The sequence below is a fragment of the Mugil cephalus genome, chromosome 3, assembly GCF_022458985.1.
Source record: "Mugil cephalus isolate CIBA_MC_2020 chromosome 3, CIBA_Mcephalus_1.1, whole genome shotgun sequence".
NCBI lineage: Eukaryota > Metazoa > Chordata > Actinopteri > Mugiliformes > Mugilidae > Mugil > Mugil cephalus.
In genome coordinates, this window is record NC_061772.1 from 6,367,689 (window position 1) to 6,388,224 (window position 20,536).

At 41.1% G+C, this 20,536-nt stretch overlaps 1 protein-coding gene across 1 annotated transcript in view; it reads right to left on the bottom strand.

Annotated features, from left to right (window-relative positions):
- Positions 1 to 19,183, bottom strand: part of tub (TUB bipartite transcription factor) — a 42,320-nt gene extending 23,137 nt beyond the window's left edge. The window contains exon 1 of the mRNA XM_047581475.1: positions 18,870 to 19,183. Coding sequence (XP_047437431.1) covers positions 18,870 to 18,925 — 56 coding nt within the window. The 5' untranslated portion in view covers positions 18,926 to 19,183. The remainder of the gene's footprint in view (positions 1 to 18,869) is intronic.
- Positions 19,184 to 20,536: the final 1,353 nt, after the last annotated feature.

Genomic DNA, 20,536 nt, shown 5'->3' on the forward strand with positions numbered 1-20,536 from the left:
GAAGTTTGGCTTTGGCCATGAGGGAATTGAAAGCGGGCGACAGGCTGACTTTATATGATTTTATGAGGACATAACTATAGCAAGCAGTGCTTTCAATGTTTCATTCTTTTTTCCTCTTCCTTCCTTCACTCTTGCTCCCTCGAGCCTCATGACCACTACAGCACTGAACAGCAAATGATAAACATCTTCTTGACAAATTTAATTTTCCCAGACCAGAATTTATGCAGCATTTTCCCAGAGGCATTTTATTGATGGTAACAACAGACGAGCACTATCAGTAATTATAATAATGTTTCTGGCATAGAAAGAACACTGATGTGAAAATGGATCTCTGGGTTGTGTCTGCCCGTTTCAGTGAGGCTGACCGAAGCACAGCTGCAGAGCACACAGCCTTAATAATATAGCAGCCTGATGGAGCATGCAGGTCACGTCCCAAATGATGAGCGACGTTTACCTTTGGATCAGCTGGCGAATGTATATTTTTTCATATACAGCCATATTACACAGGTGCAGAAATTCACTGAGTGAAAATTCTACGTCCAACAAGTAAAGGCAGCCTGTCATTATCTGACCTTAAGTTATTCCTGCAGCTCTGACCGGCTGGAGGCAGTACAGGAGCTATTTTCTGCTATGCCTATGCTATGCCTCCTTTGCTGGAGGTAGCCTGTGGCTGTTGGTTGATTGAAGTGTTTTTCTGCTTTTTAGAATTGCTGTTCATCAGACAAGATGTGATGATGATTACCGTAAGTGAGTTTACTGTGAAAGAGAAGTACGCACTTTCAGGACATAAAAGCAAATAAAGGGGCCAATGGCGAGATACAAGGACAGCACAAAAGGTGACATTTAATTTGCCAACACAGTAGACACTTGACATGAATTACACCAGTGTAAAGAAAAAAAAGGAAAACGGTAGTGTATGTACTTGTCACTTTCACTTTTCACTTCAGTTTAGAATAGAATAGAAATCATGTGATAATCCCCATTTCATATAAAGTAAACCTGACTTAGGACTTGCCAAGAATTGGCCAAATGAACCATTAACAATCACATCACTTCAAGTGATGTAAGCTCCAATGGATAGGTCACAAAACTTTATCTCTTAGCTGCATTTGGAGACTTTTATGCCGTATTCAGCCTTGAAATGAGGACTTTAAAAGAGGCAATTAGGGCACAAGAAGTGAGTCACTCACTGATCCATATTACGTCACATCTCACATGGGAGCTGCTGCGTTTCAGAAATGCTGGACCACAGCCAAAGGGGCTCTGTTAGCAATATGGTAGCGTAAGCTGCAAGAGCCCTGTCGGTACCTGGATTAGCAGGATGGATGGCGTTTAATAATGCTCACCTGTTTAATTATGTATACACAAAACAGTTGCGTATCCGAGGAGTGAATGGGCTACGATGGATATCAGACGGTGCAACATCTTGCAACATGATGTTGCATAAAGGGTTTTGGAAGCTCGGGCGTGTTTATCTGCATGAATCTCTCGATTGCGTTAGAAAAATAAGAAACTGCTGCGTTTGCACACGAAGGCCTGAGTGGCAAAAGAAAACAGAGCTGCACAAACTGACTCTAGTGGTGCATACTGGAAAAATGTCTTCTGACAAATAAAAACATGCGCTTGAGCTCAAGCTCTGCGACTACATTGTGTATTCAAAGTACTTCAGACCGTCTACTTGAGCAATCTCATAATCAGATAACATTTGACTGTTCAGTTTTACAATAAACGCAGGAATGGTGGCGTACACCGTGTAAAATGCAGTATAGGAAAAAGCTGACTACACATTTCAACTAACCGGAAAATAAAATGTCAGTCAGGAGCAGCTCAGCAAGGCCCGAAATGAATCAGCAGGAGTCTGCTACGATTCAGTGCATGATAGCTCCATTTATATTTGGAGATTATGGGAAAACTCTTTCAAGAAAATAGTAAAAGAAACCTATTTGAGAGTGACACAGTTCAGTTAAAAACCTGTGAGACATTTTGTATGAACAGTATAAACAGTGGCATCCTTATTTATTTGCTTTGGGGGGCGACTGTGTCATGTTTGTGAGTGACAAGTAAATCTTACAGCTTCAGAAACAGAGCTTAAGCATGTAAACAATACAAACAGAATGACAACAATGGCTTGTTTCCAGTATTGACTGACTCTAGTGTATCACGTTTATTGATTCACTCTAAAGTGGGTAACGTGGTGTTTGTCTGTGAAAGAAAATTACGAACAATTCGATTCAAAATTCAGGTTCAATTTTCAGGAGCTCCTGACTTTATAATACCATCGGGTTAGACTTAAAGACCGCCTGAGACATGCTAATGCTCTGTCTTTAAGACTCAAACAGAAGGAAACTATGGTAAATGGTCAGCAGGTGGGCGATTCACACACACAGGCCAAGTACACACGTACACACACGAATACACACACACATTTCTTGTATCAACATAAATCCCTGTATCTCATTGCTCAGTGCGCATCAGAGAGCATGCATAAAACATGATTTGGATTAGAAAATGTCACGGTGGATGAAACAGTGTCCCAGTGTCCCAGTGAGGCAACCAGATGGACTGCTTCAATACACCAAAGTTCCTTTCCAGTCCTCCGTTTCCTAGCACAGCTTCATCTGTGTGTATAGCTTGCGCATCTGTAAATACTACACAGAAACGGACACATTCACATGTTTTGGACACATTTCTGCATTCGATTCCTGTTGGGAGTCAAAATTAAAGATGTCAATAATGAATCTTTGGCTTATTTTGGTATAATATAAGAGTTTTAAAGATGTACTTGGTTCTGATTACTGACTAATGAGGGACAGAAGCTGCAGAGTAGCTCCAGCTAGATGACCTATATACATTACTGTGGCACTGATTATCTGTATCTAACCATTTTAACTGTATCATTCCAGGAAGAATAAAAAAAGATGTTTTGCTCAAAATTACATAAACAAGAAATCTGGACAAAGACTATGTCCGGAGCACTGCTAAATTAGTGTTTATGGCTGGGTTTCAATTTGGAAACCACTTGTATCCAGGGGCAACAGACGAAGATGCACAGCTCAGTATAATAAGAAGCGGAAAACCAATATGCACTGATGAGTCACCTCCCACATTTTCTCTCCGTACAAACAGATGTGTTTAGATTTCAGGACGGCCAAATTAAGGCCTTAAATGTAAAATGTGATTTGTGGACTTGTGATTAAAGATGCAGTGCATGGCTTTTCCCCTCCAGCTGATGAACGCAGGCTCCCGGGTAGGATTAAACAAAACCATAATCAAAGCATATTTCTTTTCCCTTTCAGCGGTAATACCCTGCCCTTGGCTCAAACAAAGGATTAAAAAACTTCAAACTGACTGACACACACTCACACCTCACACCCTGCTGACAGAAAGATGTTAAATGAGTGTGTTCTTGTCAGGTGCCATGGAGTGCGTGAGTCCTGCTTCTATCTTTAGAAGATTATATGCGCGTGACTAGCTGTATGAAAGCTGTTTCTCTACTTACTTCTCAGCCTTCTTTATGACTTATCTTTAAGTCTCCAACTGGGATTTTACAGTGCCACACATTCATAACGATTAATTTCTAGTAATTACATACAGCAATTATTGTAGATAAACACAGGAAACAGTATTCAAAGGATACACAAAATTAAATGACAAAGGCCGGTAGCTTTGAATGGCACAGTTTTTGCTCTCCTGGCCTTCAATCTTCTCCTCATGCACAGACCACAAACAATCAGCCATGAGACATCACAGAGCAAGTGAAGAATAAAGCTGACGATATCATTCTTCACATTTAGTCATTTTTATTTTTGTGTGCACATAAGCAGAGAAGCGGGCAGCGTTGTGGTGTGACCGCATGCTACTGTTAGCACACGTCACATCCTAACTCAGCATCTTTGTGAGGAGGCAGGGGCTGTCTCTCTCTCTGTATGTCACGCCGCCTCCTCTGACACACGCTCCTCGGCTGGTTCGCTCCCGTGACCATGGCAACAGCTGGTACTGATTTTCATTTTTGAAGCTCACCGGCAGGCTATTTAACCATTAGGCCTACGTCAGGAAAAGACACACGTGCACAAACACAAATTCATTACCACCCTGCCAGTTGCCATAGCCTCGATCAAATGAATTAACATCTGCCAACGCCTGCCTGCAGTGTGTGTTGAGGTGATGCTGCAGTAAGTGGCAGTGTTTATTTTTCTTGACCAACAGGGGGGTTGAGCAGTGACAGAAATGTGTAGTGATGACTCATGGACACATGGAGGTGCTGTACAACAGCATAAGCTTTGCATTTTCAATCCAAAACTGCCCCCAGCGTCGGCCTCATGCGGAGGAGGTGAACTCAGAGTCGTAGCCAAAACACTTATCTGCAGGAGCTAAATGGAGCAACGAGTGTGGGAAATTAGATGCTCAGCAATGCCTCCCATTCTTGTATTTATCAATGTTGCAAATGAACATAAGTAATCATTTACTCACATTTATAAAGATGCCCTTAGAGAGCTGGACCAGAAAAAACGTAGGATGTGATTATGATGATGATGATGATGATGATGATGATGATGATGATGATGATGATGATGAAAGTCAGTTGATCACAAATTTGAGCAATTAAAAACCAAAGGCCCCTCCTAAGAGCATCATGATGGCATTTATTGTGGGATGTGGAACCTCAGTTAATTGATTAATTTTCACTCTATTTGTGGAGGGTAGGAAAGGGTAGAATTTAACATATTTTCTGTTATTTTGTACTCTGTGTTTGTCATTCACCGGTAGCTTGTAGTTCACCATAGTCATAAATCAAATTATTAATTTTCCTACCCATTTCATGCCATGAATTATTACAGATGACTCTTCTATGCTTTTGGGCCAGACTGTGAAAAAGGTATTAAATATTCACTGCGGTTACAGTCAGTATAAGACCGCAAGTAGAACATGTTTAAATGTGTTTGTTCCCAGTATTAATCAAGACACCTTTTAAGAATGCTTTAGTTCTGATGAAGGGGCACCACCTTGTATTTATTTCATATGTCGCCATATTGATTTTCAGGAGGCCATTTCGACCAAATAACATCTTGGTGAAACAAAACAGACACAGTGGAAACGGTAAATCCATATAAATCAATGACTGCATAACAGAGGTGTTGCTTGGGTCTAACTCAGATGATTGATGGACCAATCACAGGATTGCTGTTTGTCAGTTTGTTTTTCCTTTGGCATTGAAAACCTACTGAAGAAAATTCATGGTGAAATTAGATGCAAACTAAAGTTTCAATAGCAAAATACATATAAATACAGAAATATTAGGAAATATGTATCTTTCAGTCTACAGTATATCTAAAATCATTAATATGATCATCAATGTTTTAGTCATTCATGCAACACTCAGTCTATGAGAATATGTGCACTGTGCTCTACATGTTTGTTTTGTCCGTCTCTCTATTAACTATGAATTCATCTCAATAAATCAGCGTCATTAAAAACATGTATATAATGAGGGGCAGAAGGCGCCACTACAGTCCTCTTCAGACCCAGGAAGCAGCCATCTGATGCATATTAAAACAAAATTTAAATGGTTATTAAAACAGTACGCCTTATTTTCTTCCGTGTGATGAAGGAACAAAGGGGACTGCATGTGTTCACACCCCAGCGTGGTACTCCGTCGATACTGCATTGGTGCAACACGCTGTGGCTTGCTGGGGGACTGCACGCAAGCTCTGCACAGGCAAGAGCAAGCAAATGGACACCAGTGCACGAGCAGAAATCGGCCATGACAGGCCGCTTTTGGGTGGATGATGCATTACTTCATGGAGTAAATGTGTGTCGTGTGAACCTATACGTGTGTGTCGTGTTAACGTCATCAGGTATCACATGATGTAGAAATGTGTTCGGGTGTAAACATGCAGTCCCTGGCCGGGTCACCCTGCATGGCAAACTGTATAGTAACATCACTCTTCTCAAGTGTCTGTTAAAATCAGAGCCGCACAGTTGATGCAACTGAACTTTCTAGATTAAGAGCTAAAACACAAACTGAACTAAATCAAAAATAATTCCTGTATGAATAGTGCAACCTTTAAAGGTTATTTGCATTTACTCTCTCACAGAGTTGAACACTATTCACCATATGGCAATGACAATTTTAAACTGCTCTTTCCGTGACCCTGAAGGAGTGGGTGATGTGCTTCTGCAGGTGTGGCTATGTGGCAGCTGTGCCAGGCTGTTTGGTTCCAGACTGTTGCCTACGCATTTGGTTTAACTCTGGCACTGATGCACTTGTTTGTGCATAGTTAATAGGGAGAGAGAGGCTGTCACCATTCCCTCCATTACCTGTTATAATTTTGTTTTTATTTATTTCACAGGTGCGTCCACTGATGATTCTAAAAGCAACGTTTGAGAAAAATAATAATGTACCTTTTATGTGAGCTAATAAAAAACAGTTTTAAGGAATACTATAAAAATGGCAAGCAGGTGATGAAAGCACGGGGCTACCACAGAAAGACAAACAACCATTCATACTCACATGCATACATATGCCCAATTAAAAATCACCAACCATATCCTTAGAATGTGGGAGAAAGCTGGAGCACCAGGGATAACCCACACAGGGAAGACAAGACAAGGAACTCGACACAGAAAGGCCCCAACAGTCTGACGGGCTTGAGCTCAGAGGCTTCTTGCCGTGAGACGACAATGGTTACCAACTGCACTACCTCTGCCCATAAGAGCTATAGTAATGTATAATGTATAAATGCAGAATTGTGATAATCCACAAGTAGCACTGACTTGAAGGAACATTTCTTATTCCTACATTACAGGGTTAAATTGGAGAATAAAATGGACAAGGGAAAAAGATGGGAAAAAAGTTCAAGCAAGTAATTAACAAGGATAAGAGAATGATCTCAGGAGAAGAGACCCCTTCATGACCAATGTAACTGTGACGTCACAATGTTAAGTGGAGGCAAAACAAAAGGACGCTTGAGGCAAACACTGTCACTTCAACTGTTTCATCTTGACAGTTTCATCTTGTATTTTCAGTAAGGAGAAAAATCAAAAATACTAACTTGAAGTTTTATCACACACCAGCCACTGCCAGTCGTAGACAACTTTGGTTTGGCTTTGGTGATTAAAAGAATGATTGGAGTGAGACAATCAACAACAAGCACAATTCAGGTTGGATTAATATGTAATGCATCATCAGTTTCAGCCTGGATAACGTTGTGGGTTAGAATAAATCGTGACTGAAATTACATTAAGTTAATGCTTATTTAGGGGATTCCTGTTACATGTTAATGGTAATGCTAACAGCAAGCTAACGCAACGTTAGTTCTGTGTTTCACAGGTGTCCAAGCAGAGGTTGCATTTACTACATTACCCTCCACAGTGGTTCCACCTACTTATTAGGTACTTATTACTTATTAGTAATTTCTTTGTTGGAGAGGCCAGACCAGACTTTGTCCCCTCTGTGTCCTCATTTGGTCAAATTGTCCATCCAGTGTAAGGGTCGGAGAATATAGTCAATAGTCATCAGTCAGAGTCAGCTTTTTAAAATAATACTCACAGTCTCGGAGAGTGGGTGTATTAGTATATTGTCTAAAATATGTGTTTTCCTTGTCCATTCCTGCCAAAACATACACTGAAATATGCTAACCGCTATCTACAAGCTACAGTGTTTTTATATGTTTGGCATCCGTTAAGCCCCACCCCTAAAAAAAAATCACAAACACTTTTTTTTATTATTATTCTATTGTACACATATATATGTATTAATTATTACTATGTGTATTTGTAAAAAATGTATGCTTCTGGTATTATCTTCTTAGTTGCCTTTGCTTGCTTCTTGACATCTTTTGACATGATACCTGTCAGCAAATAGTGGGTTATTCATATATTTGCCTACAAAGAAAGCAATGACATGGTTCATTTGTGGCCTGGCCGCTCTGTGAAACTGACAGAAATATGTCCACCAGCTAATTGCCAATCACGTTTCGCTGAACAGGTGGTATACAATTGCTTTTTAGATATAATGTTCACTGAAAACTGGTGCCTGCTGGGAGCAGAAACAACAGCTAAGTTGCAGGAGTGAGCTAAACAACAAGCTCAGAGCTGCAGATTCAGGTGACAGTTGTCTGTGAGTTTATCATCTCAACTGGCATCCACACAATGGTTTTATGCCAATATCTGTTATAGTTATTTTACCACTACATAAAGTAAATGGACAACACTAGCATTATTTGGAGCCTTGTTCCAGGCTGCTGGATGAATACAAGCACTTCTTTTGGTCTAAACCAACTCCCAGGGGAAATATCTGGCTCTTTAGTTGCTAAACCTCTGTTGACAGATGAGTGTCTGTTTGATGCTGGGCAGGTACACACCTGCAGTGGGGCTGTCTGCCTTTTCACTGAAAACAAGCTGCCTGGTACAGCTGGAAACTGGGTTGATAAGAGCTATGAGAGTAAGCTTACACAGTATGGGCACTAAAACAACGTGCTAAAAGAAGCTAAACACTCCGTAGAGACGAGGGGAGGCATTGAGTTCAAAGATAAATCTCTGGATTTGCCATTACAACTAATATCAAGTGGACAAAACTTTGCCAGCTGGCAGCAGAGCAAACTGTGGTTTTAGTGTTACCTCCTCAGTTGCAGGAGATGTTTATAATTATCCTTCAATACAACAGTTTTAGGATGATGTATTTAACTATTCTTGGCTGGAGAAGCCACTGTGTGAGCACACGTTTTCAGTAGAGTTTATGGAAACCAGTAATACACGTGCCAAAATGACCAATGAAAGTGAGTGAGGCAAATGTAATGCCCTTGCAGCTACAGTTATGCCTGGCAGTTTGCCAAGTCTTATTGCAAATACTTAAAGATGCTTGTAAAGTAGAGGAGAGCCGTGGTCATCATTGAGTAAGTGTTTTATCTTCTAAAACACAATTCTGAAAATCTGCCTTTTGAAGAAAAGCCTGAGAGTGCCAGCACAGAGGCACTTTGTTGTAAACCAAAATGCAGGTAAAAACAGCTGGAATTAATACAGTGTACTACTCTGGGAAAGAAAAACAATCTAGTAGCAATTTTGTCAGAATCCGGTGACTGCTGCCTCCACTGGATAGATTGATAGTTGGTCAAGAACTGAAAGCAGCTCATGAAAGCAGCAGAGGTTATTTGGACAATGCAGCTATGCCTCCTCAACAGAACAAACATACCAACCTGAAAGCACATACAAACAGAACAGAGAAGAATAAAAAGAATGTGTACATCTGCTCTCATGTATTACTGTTAATTAATAAAGCTAAATTCCTAGGTTGTGTGCCAAAATATTGTGATTATAACTCCTGTTAGTTGCCTGTGAATGTTCTCAGTCATTCTAAAAGGTATATTCAAAAAGAGTTTGAAAAGTCCAGTGGCTTTTCTTTAACGCATTTGGATATCCTATCCAAGACGCATTTAGTTCATTCATTCATTTACTGTAACCGCTTTTCCTCTGGAAGGTTGCAAGCGTGCTGGGGCCTATCCCAGCTGTCACTGGTTCAGAGGCGGAGTACAACCTGGACTAGTCTCAAGTCTGTCACAGGGCTAACACAGAGAGACAGACAACCATTCACACTCACATGTAACAATTAACCTAACAAGGATGTCTTTGGATGGTGAGAGGAAGTCAGAGCACATGTAAAAAAAACAAACAAAACAAACACACAGACACAAGAAGAGCTGGTGGGTTCAAACCCAGAGCTTTCTTACTGGGAGGCATCAGTGCTAACCGCTACAGCACTGTACTACGCTAACTTATCAGGGTTAGTCCATTGCGAATGTAGTTAGTGCAGCGTCAGTGCTTTTTGAAAATTTGTGTTTTCAGGCACTCGTACTGGAGCGATGCTCTATGTTTGTATTAAAATAAATTAAATGAAATCCATATGTGTGTACAATATGCCTCAGCTTCCAAACCGACTCTGTGTTTACATGTGCACTGGCATCGAGAGCATTCTGTCGACCACCATCACCATCTGGTTTGGAAACTGCACAGTTTCTGATTAAAAAAAAAAAAATCTACCGTCTACAGGTCGAGGTGCATCAGGAAAGTTTCCAGCATCCTCCTAGATGACCTCTCCCACCATCTACACGGCCTGTTCCCCCTTCTGCCAAACATTGCACAAGTCACTTTCCGACAAGATGGACACTTGCATGCACAGTCTTTAGAGATACTGTCTATGATCTAGCTTCATCTAGCTGTGGCAATTTGAACTCGTTAGCACTGTCATCGGTACAAATACTATTTTTAGCCTGTACAGATGAATCTACTGATGACAGTATTAATTAATTAATTCCTTCATTTATTGTATAGGTTGCGCTTAAAGTGGCACTTATTCTGTGTAGATGCACATATCGACAATAACTTACAGTTTTTCTATACATTGCACCATTGCACATACCAATCAGTTATAACTTTACCACCACCTGCCTAATATTGTGTAGGTCTCCCTCCAAAACAGTTGTGACTCATCAGAGAACACAGGTAACACTGGTAACACAGTGTTGGTGGGTCCTATGGGTTGAGGGGAGGGGACTCTGTGGATCATCACACAGATACCTGATCAGTTTGGGATCTAGTGAATTTGGAGGCCAGAGCCTGCTGGGGATGGCTGCTGCCATCAAGTAGTGTCATTGCTGTGGGGTGGGGTCTAAACATTCCCAACAGAACACTGAAAAGTCACAAGATGGTCAATGTTATTTACTTATTCTACCAGCGGTCATAATGTTATGCCCGATCGGTGTATATCAATAGTAGTGTATAGCGGTGTATATTTACTGTATAGTAAAAAGTTCCACTTCTTAGATTCTGTATATCTTCTGTTCAGAAAATCATTGTGTAGTCCAGGTTGCCATAATGTTGTAGAGTTGTAGTAGATAGAGTAGTGCAGCAGTGCAGTGTGTGTGTGTCTTGTCAGTATATATGTAGCAGAGTCGGACCAGGAGAAACACTTTACACCTTTGCATGCTTTTAAGAACATATTGTGGAAGTGACAATAAACACGACTCGAATCTAGAGCAAATGTATGACTGTCACATACACAGATAGCTCCTTTCAGAGTGGATCTGATAAACATCACATAGTGAAACAACAGAATAATGTTACATTTGAGATTACCACTAGCTGCTGCCCATCTAGAAGGTAAGAAAACTAAAAGAGTAAAAATAGTCTTACAGAGGAAAAGAAAGAATGAATTCATAAATACTCAAGGTTCAGTATATTCACATTTGAAGATAATGAATATTCACTGGCAACATAGCTGCCCTTCTATCATAAAGTACATTTTTTTTACGATGGGACAAAGTGATGGTTCCTAATTTACATGAAGTACTAATAAAAGCAACGCCATTCCGCAATTTTTACTACCACTTTTTATGTAAAAAATTTTTCTTGACCAACCCTCTTTGCAGACCCAGGCCACAGCTGGATTGTCACGCTGCTCCAGATTCCTGCTGCAAAAGCACACCTGCTGCTGAAAGGGTAATTCAACACGAATCCACTTTGATGTGAAGGAGAACCAACAACCTCTCCTGTTTTAATAAGACACTGAAGGCATCAAAGTGAGGAGGCTACAAACACTGTCACAACACTTAATAATGATTACCATTTATGAAGGGAGGCAATGCTATTTCTTCCATGACGCTGGCTTTCCAAGCCCAAGAACAGAGGCTTTGTTTTGGTGAAAAATGTGAATCTGATCACAAGGTTCATTCAGTAGATCTGAATCTGCACAATGGTTATAAGTAAATTAAATTCCACTGACTCCGAACACAATTTTCTTTTTTTTTTCTTCTTTTTTTTTTTTACAATCTCAAAAAGACATTTTGAAAGCCAGGATTAAGAGGTCACTGTGTGTAGATGTTTCATTTTACTTTTAAAATCCTTAATTATTCCAATTCAGTTCTGGGGAGAAAATGGGGAGAAATTGTAACCTTTAGACTCAGAATAAAACAGTATCACATTTTTCTGTTCACATGAGATATCACTAAGAAATGACAGAATCCCTTTAAAATTTTTCCACACAAACACCAGCATTCAGCTGCACCACCGGCATACTCTCCCACAAAAGTGATCACCTTTTCAACCACTTCAGAGCTAAGATATTCATCAAGAGACGCTGGGGGATGTTTAAGAGGCCCTTTGTCATGAGCGTCTAAAATGTTTGCTGAAGGAACAAAGGAAAAAGCAATATGTTCAAACTGTCTTATTTGAGTTAGACATTTTAGAAAACATATAATATAATATGAGATTTCGTAAAATGTATAAAACATATAACACATAATAATAATTTGTCAGTACAAAAAAAAAAATGTGTGTATAATGTATAATGGGTTCACTTGCCAGAAAATTTCATCAATTAGCACATATTTGGAAATCATGTGAATTGCAAACATAGCCACTTCTCCTCTTTTCTCACATCAGACACGTTCGCTTTTAAAGCTCATAGCCTGGCAGCCTCTCCCCCACAGCAGACGCTGTCAGCAACAGCACGCCAAAACACAGAGGGAGATGTCAGAGGAGTAGCTTCTCCACCATTGCACCTGATGTCAGCCGCTACTTGTGAGCGGCATGGTAAGCGATGCGGCCTCAACCACGGAAGCGAAGTCATCCCTCATTTTTACCTGCGGACGAAGGATTGTAATGACAGGCTGTCAGCCTTTGACATCCTCACAAACTCTCTCTGTTATCTCCACCTTCAAGTTCTTTGCGCTTCACTTCACCCGCAGCTACAGTCACTACATCCAGTGGTTTTCTCGCCGACTGATTTCTGTACAAAATGGAGTTTGCATGTTCTCCCTGTGTCTGCGTGGGTTTTCCTCGAAAGACACGCTGCTCAGGTTAATAGGTGACTCTAAATTGACGCTAGGTGTGAGTGTGAATGGTGGTTTGTCTCTGTGTTAGCCCTGTGATAGACTGGTAACCTGTCCAGGGTGTACCCCACCTCTCGCCCGATGACAGCTGGACCTAGTGAGGATTAAGCGGTATGGAAGATGATTGTACAATCTCAAAAATACGGTAGAAACTACAATAAATTGATTTCTCTTTTATTAAATTACAACATGTGCTCTGTTCTCTCAGCCTGTGCTTCTGCGCCTTTGGTTTGTTGTCTTAAATTACCTTAATCAGCCTGCTTGCTACGTATTGTAGAATCTGCAGTCTGTTGCAGCTTGGGCCATTATCTTTATCATTCATTTGCAAACAGAAAACTCACCATTATCCCAGAAATGGGATTTTGCTTCCTTTGCATTCAATTGTAATGTTGACGGAAAATAATATGTGACAGTTGAATGCCAATTGTGCCACTAATGACAATCAAAGAACATTTCTTAATCAGGAAACATCTGATATTGACAATAAGCTTATTCAGCTCCCGAGAGGACAACCAACATAGATATATGAGAACTATTGACAGATTCTTTGCAAAATGCAGGTTTTCGACACGGCAAATGATCACAGCCATTTGCCACCCGATGGCAGGCAAACCCCAAAGGTGTAGCTATATACACAAAAGCCTGCTCTTCCTTTCCTCTCGCTGGTTACTACAGAAACAACTGACAGAGCCTCAGCTGTGAACTACATGTGCAATGGGGGGCTGTTAAGATGAAAAGTCAGTGGTCTAGCAAATGAGCAAATGACAACATCTTTCATCCATGTCGGTAAAGTTAAAACTACAGGGATGTCACAGTATTTGCTTACTTTTTTTTATGCTACATCAACTTCTACAGATGCTGCAATGTACCCCATGCATCAAGCTAGAGAGATGAATTGTCCAAAACTGATCTTTGTTGTGCACCGTGCACAGGCCTTCACAGCACGTGGACGTTTCTGACACTCTATGAACTCAGCTGTCACGTCAGCTGCTCTTGTGTACTATACTGTGGCAGTCGTAGACAGCAGCTTCAAGGCCCTTTTTCTACTAGCACTGAAGCAAAGCAATTGTCATCATACCTTTGCTAAGAGCACTATACCGTACATTTCTGAAAATGGAGAGACCTGTGGAGATCTACCAAGTCTGAAAAACTCAAGTCACTTTGCCTGTTCAACACTTCGATTCAGAGCAAATGTATCTCTTCAAACTTTGACTGGACTGTCATGACAAACACATTCAACATTTTCTCTGCCTCTGGCCCACTCTCAAATCTGATGTTATTTTTTTATTTTCTTCTTTTATTATGAAATTATCATCTTCTTGGATGGACATTGATGAATCATTTTGTTTCCACCTAAATTGCACGATTCTCTAATTAGTCACCTTTAAAGCCACCCACAATGGCCCAAACACTTCAGGAGATCTCCATTTATTTGTTACCACCGTCTGAAATCGGGTACTTGGCAACAGGTTAATTTTTTTATGCTTTATTCTCTATGTGCTCAATGCTAAAAATCACAAGCTGAACAGACAACACCACAGAAAAATTCATTTTCAAGTTGAGTTCACCTCAGCTGAATTCATCTAATCTCATCTGAATTCAATTTCTCTTTATCAGAAGATGAAAACAATATGAGAACGTCTCCGAAAAACAAATTCTTTCGAAGTGCTGGTTGCATATTTTAATCAGTGGTTATTGTATGTGGATTATAGTCAGAACAGCATATTAAACTCCTCAGTCAGTTGCACAGATTTCAAATTAGCCCACTTGAATGTTATCCATTGATAATAATACAAGCTTGACAGTATAATCCACTGAGCAAACCAAAACAAAACTAATGAGAATGACTACAGGTGCATACCCAATAACACAACACATTGGAACAGTAGGGAAATCTCAGTGTGTTCTTCCAGTAGTTTCAGCAACACAGCCGAAGTCTGATGGGAACTGCTGAGATTAAAAACCCCTGCAGACATGCAAATGCCAATTAACTTGGAAATAACACGTGATAATACACAGTATTTGTGAAACGTCATCGATGTTAGGAATCAAACAGGGGCAATATGGGTCAAAATCATGCGCAGCCAGAGGAGTGTCATTTAAAATGACTTGATGCAGTGAGGCTAGTTCAGTTTGTTGTAGGTACATTCTGCAATGGATTCAGACAAGATAAAATAAATTCTCCAGAACAGAATTTAGGGCAACAATAAGACTAATTTCATAGTAAAGAAGTAAAGTAGTAGTAAAGTAGTGAAATTGACTTATACACAAACAATTTAGTTTAAAAGTGGACAAGACTTGATTCTAAAGCCAAAATCCATTTTTATCTTCAACTTTTCCACAAACACCTGAATGTGTAGATCATAAGAGATGGCCAGGATTTTATAAACGACTGATACCGGACAGGAAATTGTCAATGTGATCTTTTTCGCCATAAGACCCTCAGCTCGGTGTGTATGCAGGTCTGAAGCAGACTGAGACAGTCCGAGAAAAGACGTTCTCTTCCCTCTATGCAAATAAAATAGGCCACTGAGCCTGCTCCCATCTGTCTGTTGGATAAATCACTGTCCAGACTGACACCACTATAATATATTTATAAGAAACAAAAGCACAGGAGGAGATCTGCTAGTGTGCATTTGATTCACATTAATAAGAGAAGAGAAGAGAAGAGAAGAGAAGAGAAGAGAAGAGAAGAGAAGAGAAGAGAAGAGAAGAGAAGAGAAGAGAAGAGAAGAGAAGAGAGCCTTTGAGGTTTAACTAGATCTTTATTCTTTTATCAACTGTGGCTTTCACCTGGGTCAAATGTCTATCCAACTCAACTCCAAACCCCATGATGAAATTAAGAAATATTTTATTCATAAAGTTGCACTTTTAATCTTTATTCTTTATTATCTGTCCTATGTTGAACATTCAAACACAATGTCCAGCCATTCGTCCTTTTTGCATTACTACTCATCATTAGAGGATCACAGGGGGGAGCTGGGACCTATGTGAGCTGTCACTGATCGAGGGGCGGGGTACATCCTCGTCAGGTCTCTAGTTTATGACAGGGCTAACACAGAGAGACAAACAACCACCCATAGAAAACCCACACAGGCAAAAGGACAACATGCAAACTGTACACAAGGAAACTGAAATGAACCTTTGTCTTTGGCTGAAAACATGAAAATGTTGAGGTCTGCAGGCGCTGAATTGTATCTTGTCAGACCACCCTGCTCCTCCATCTCTAGGATACAGTGTTTACTGAGTAAGTGCCAGGACACCGTGTGATTGCACCGTGAACAAATAGGCTCCTCCAGCGCCTGCAAAAGCACAATGATACAACATGGTCTTAAACCTACGAACGCATGAATAAGCTCATCCTGGCTGAACATCATCTAGTATCAAAAGAAAATGAGAATAGATTCAGAATATTTTTTTTCAGCAGTGGCGTAGGAGAGAAAGTGGAAGGTGCATAGTAAGGAAAGGTACGAGTGTACTAATGATGGCTTTGACAGGGAAGCATCACTAGAAAAGGAATACTGTCTCTTAGTGGAATGCAGCCATCATTATTATGTGGCATTATTTATGGGGGTCATATTTCAGCTAAAATATGAATGGTCAGTTGTTATCTGTTTATGTAGTAGTTAATAATAGTCTTCCATAGCTTCACATTCAGTGATCAAGTAGCCCTAGGCAGTTTGTGGGCTGCTCATTTACTGTTTGTCACCTCAGATGAGACGAGGGTGGCTGAAAGTCTTCTACTTTCAGCATTAGTTATACCAACTGAACACCATGGCTGATTAACATGACAATTAAGCCAATGAACCATCCAAAGACACATGCACTGTCACTGCAAGGCCAGCTGGGCTGCAGAGGGACGTAACAGCCACCCTGCCATACTTTTCATGTTTACACTTGTCTGTTACAGTTGTTACTCTATTGTCATGTTACAGAGTTCGACCAAACCACTGGATGACATATGTACATCTCCTCTACCTCCTAAATTCCATGAATATATCATGAATATATCAATATGCAGAATCTAGAAAGGAACAAGATTTTGAACCCTGCAGTTCTTTAGTTTGTGTTGACACATGGTCAATCATTTTGGAGTGCGCTTTGGCTGCATGCAGGTAAACAGTCCAGGTAGAGGGCAAAAGAAGAACATCCTGTCATACTCTGTCAGGAACCAAACCAACAGGTTCTGTCTCTCATCATCAACTACATTTTCACATCTCAAGTTGTTGTTACTTTGACTGTAAGGACTGACCGCTGCACAGAACGGGAGGCCCTGGGCTGACTGTTGCCCCGAGTCCTCAGATGATAGCTGATGCAGAATGCGGACACAAACAACTTCACAGATGTCACGTAGGCAGCGTTCGGATGGACTGAGCACGGCACGTTATGTGCGGGCTTTACTAAGGATTTTTGATTACTAATGCAGTAGGTAGCTAGATATGCCACTGACTTAAATTTGACCTCTGATGCTAATGTCTAGCCTGCGAAAAAATGTACATTCATAACATGGTTTGGTTTATTCAATTCGATCCTAAAGAAAGATTTAGCAGTCTGTTCAACTGGTCGATTCTAAGTTGCGTTACTGTGATGAAGCAGTTCATTAGCAGATAGGCTGTTTGGGTGCAAAACAATCTGTCTCTGGCAAATAACTGGTTTCCTGGAGGGAAAACATTAGATGGTGGAGAAGCAAACGATACTCGTTCGATACTCAGACTCTGGCACATCTTGCAGCGTAGAACTGTTTGCTCACAGTAAACACTGTCGATACTCCAACATGTCTGAGGAGGCTATGAGACCACTGGCTCGGTCAACAATCTCTTGGGATGTCCAAGCACAGATTCAGAATACCAATTATGTTATCTGAGCCAACATATACAGCGCTGTCAAGGTGAAACCTCCTCTACTGTACTGGTGATCAATCAAGTAACAAGCACTCCCAACCATGCACTGAATTCCAATATGCTGCCTGAGAAAGGACTCATTTTGTTACCCAGTGTTTCTTGACTAGAAAATTACTTCTGTAGACGTTTGTAACAATCGCCCTGCTGGATAAACTCAGATCAGTGATCCCCCTCCGCCCCCAATGCTTCCTCCACGTTGGAGCCATTTTCGCCAGTCATGACCATTCAGAGTGACTGACTCATTCACACTTATAACTGACATTATGGCGGCGACAGCACACAAAAGTGACATTTGGCTGTTTTCGTGTCCAGCCTTTGGAGGGCGGGTGTGTCATGAACAATCGGACAGCTCACGAATCTGTTCCAAACAGAAGAAGTTTTCAAAAGAAAAAATAAATAAATAAATAATAAATTGCTGCTCAGAACCACCGCGGCTATACGGGGAGGGTTTATCAGTCCTCTGTGCTGTCTGTGTTTGTGCGCCACATGCCTGCTTGAATTTGCACCAAATGTGAGGTCTTGCTGACAGTCACCCCTGCTGAAACACAGTGTGCCAACTTCCAGGCTAATTAGTCCAGGAGTGGGGAGGAAGCACCTCAGTCTGACGTTGCTCCTTTAATTTCAAAACATTTAGGGGATGAACACTATCACTTTTTCTGCTCATAGTAGTTGGTGTGATGGTAGATAGATAGATAGATAGATAGATAGATAGATAGATAGATAGATAGATAGATAGATAGATAGATAGATAGATAGATAGATAGATAGCCTTAAAAGTCAAGAAATATTCTAAAATATCAACACTCCAGCTTTTCCAATGGGAGTGTTTTAGGGAGGCATTTTGTGAACTATACCATGGCTATTACTATACCATGGAACGACTCGTATATCTGCCACATACTAACACACTCACATCGCCCGCACATCTCCCATTTCCAAACCCGGTGCACCTGCGAACTAATTGCGCAAGGGGGGGTTCCCACCGGACTGAGCCTCCACAACACACCGGCCTTGACAATAAACACGACACGCAACAGCCTCCTGCATGACCGCACAGCTGTCACTGTGGAGAAATATCGCTTACCTGTCATAACTCCATCTGCTGTAAGACATGCTCCTGTTGCTGCTGACTCCCTCCATATCCGCCGGCTCACTGCGAAGGCTGGACCAGGTGGTGAGGCGGCGATGTCGAAGCTCTCCTCTCTCCCTTCTCCCCAATGCAAACACGAACTAATGGGATCGCCGTTAAGTGGAGGAGGAGGAGGAGGAGGAGGAGAAGAAGAAGAAGAAGGGAGGCTGAGCGCAGCCAGACGCTCTCCTATATGGACTATACCACTACGGAGAGGGGAGAGCGAGTCCGTCCACGGACTGCCTCCGGTGTAATTCATTCATTAACGGGGATCCAGGAGTCTGGCCAATTCCACTGCCTGGCTGTGCCCTGAGTGTCACTAGCTTCATGTGAAACAGCCCGCACCACTGGATGGATGACAGTGTGATTTGTCCAAGGCACCTGAACAGCACAACACTGAATCTATTCACTCATTTGCTGACCGGTGCGAAAGAAAACAGCAGGGAAAAAGCTGGACGTGTAGTAGTGTGTTCCGTGGAAGATGTGTGCAATCGATGGGTGCAATGTGAAAAATGTGAATATTTCACAGCAGCAGGCGGACGTCCAGCTAATTGATTCGTGCATGTAGATTTAAACTACTGCTCCTCTTACATCAGAGGTTTTGTGCTAACACAAAAATCAAAGTCACTACACGTAGAGGAAACAGGGCAAAGGGCACGCAACAAAGCTCCCCGAGCTGCCATTTTCATTCATTTTCTCTCTTTATTCCAGCCAAAGGCAATAGAGCTGGTCCTTCATCCTTACCTTTTTTTTTCTTGGTCTATCTTTACCACAGATGAGGGTGAATAGAAGGAATTCTCTCTTCCCATCCTCACTATGCCACAGCATAGCAGTTGCAAACACGTATTGCCTACTAATTATAAAATGTTATGCATCTAAATGGCTGAGATGTCAAGTGCACTGCCATCACTGGTTCTCGGTTTCCACTTAGTCACACAATGTTTAATAGTTTATTCACAGCAGTCACCTGCTCATGGGCCATGTGTCTGAATGGATGGCTACACTGATACAATGACTGAACCCACAAAAGTGTGTATGCGCTTCCATGTAAATCTCTTTCTGGATTTAAAATCTGTGGAGAAGAATGCGTTTCGCCTTCAAAAGAGAGAAGCACTGGTTTCCCGGAATGCCCAGAGTGGCTTTAGTGTGGACTTCATGCTCATCAGATCTCCGATTAACCTGAATGGGAAATTTTTGTTTCCTCAAAATATGAACCAAGTATATAAATTCATTTAGTTATCTATATACTTATAATACTTGACAAAAGATAGTGTCTAATTCATTACTTTACCTGACAGAAACATAAATGCTAGTTAGGAGGCTGTAACAGTTACAGTTACATTTGGCCCACGTAGGGCCTGCATAGCACTTTCCAGTGATGTAACTCAACCATAAGTGCCAAAAATTGTTCGGATTTGGCCTAAATACACCGGTTATCAGGGACTTCTGGATCTTTGAAACGTTTGTGATGGTCCTTCACTTTGCTAAGACTCATTACGCAGAATGACCTTCCTAATTTAAACGCATCCATATTTATATCCACAGTATGTGCTGTCCATTCCATAGTTTAACCCCGTCTGATTTAATTTGAGGGCAAACATTTGTGCACCTGTTTTTGGTGT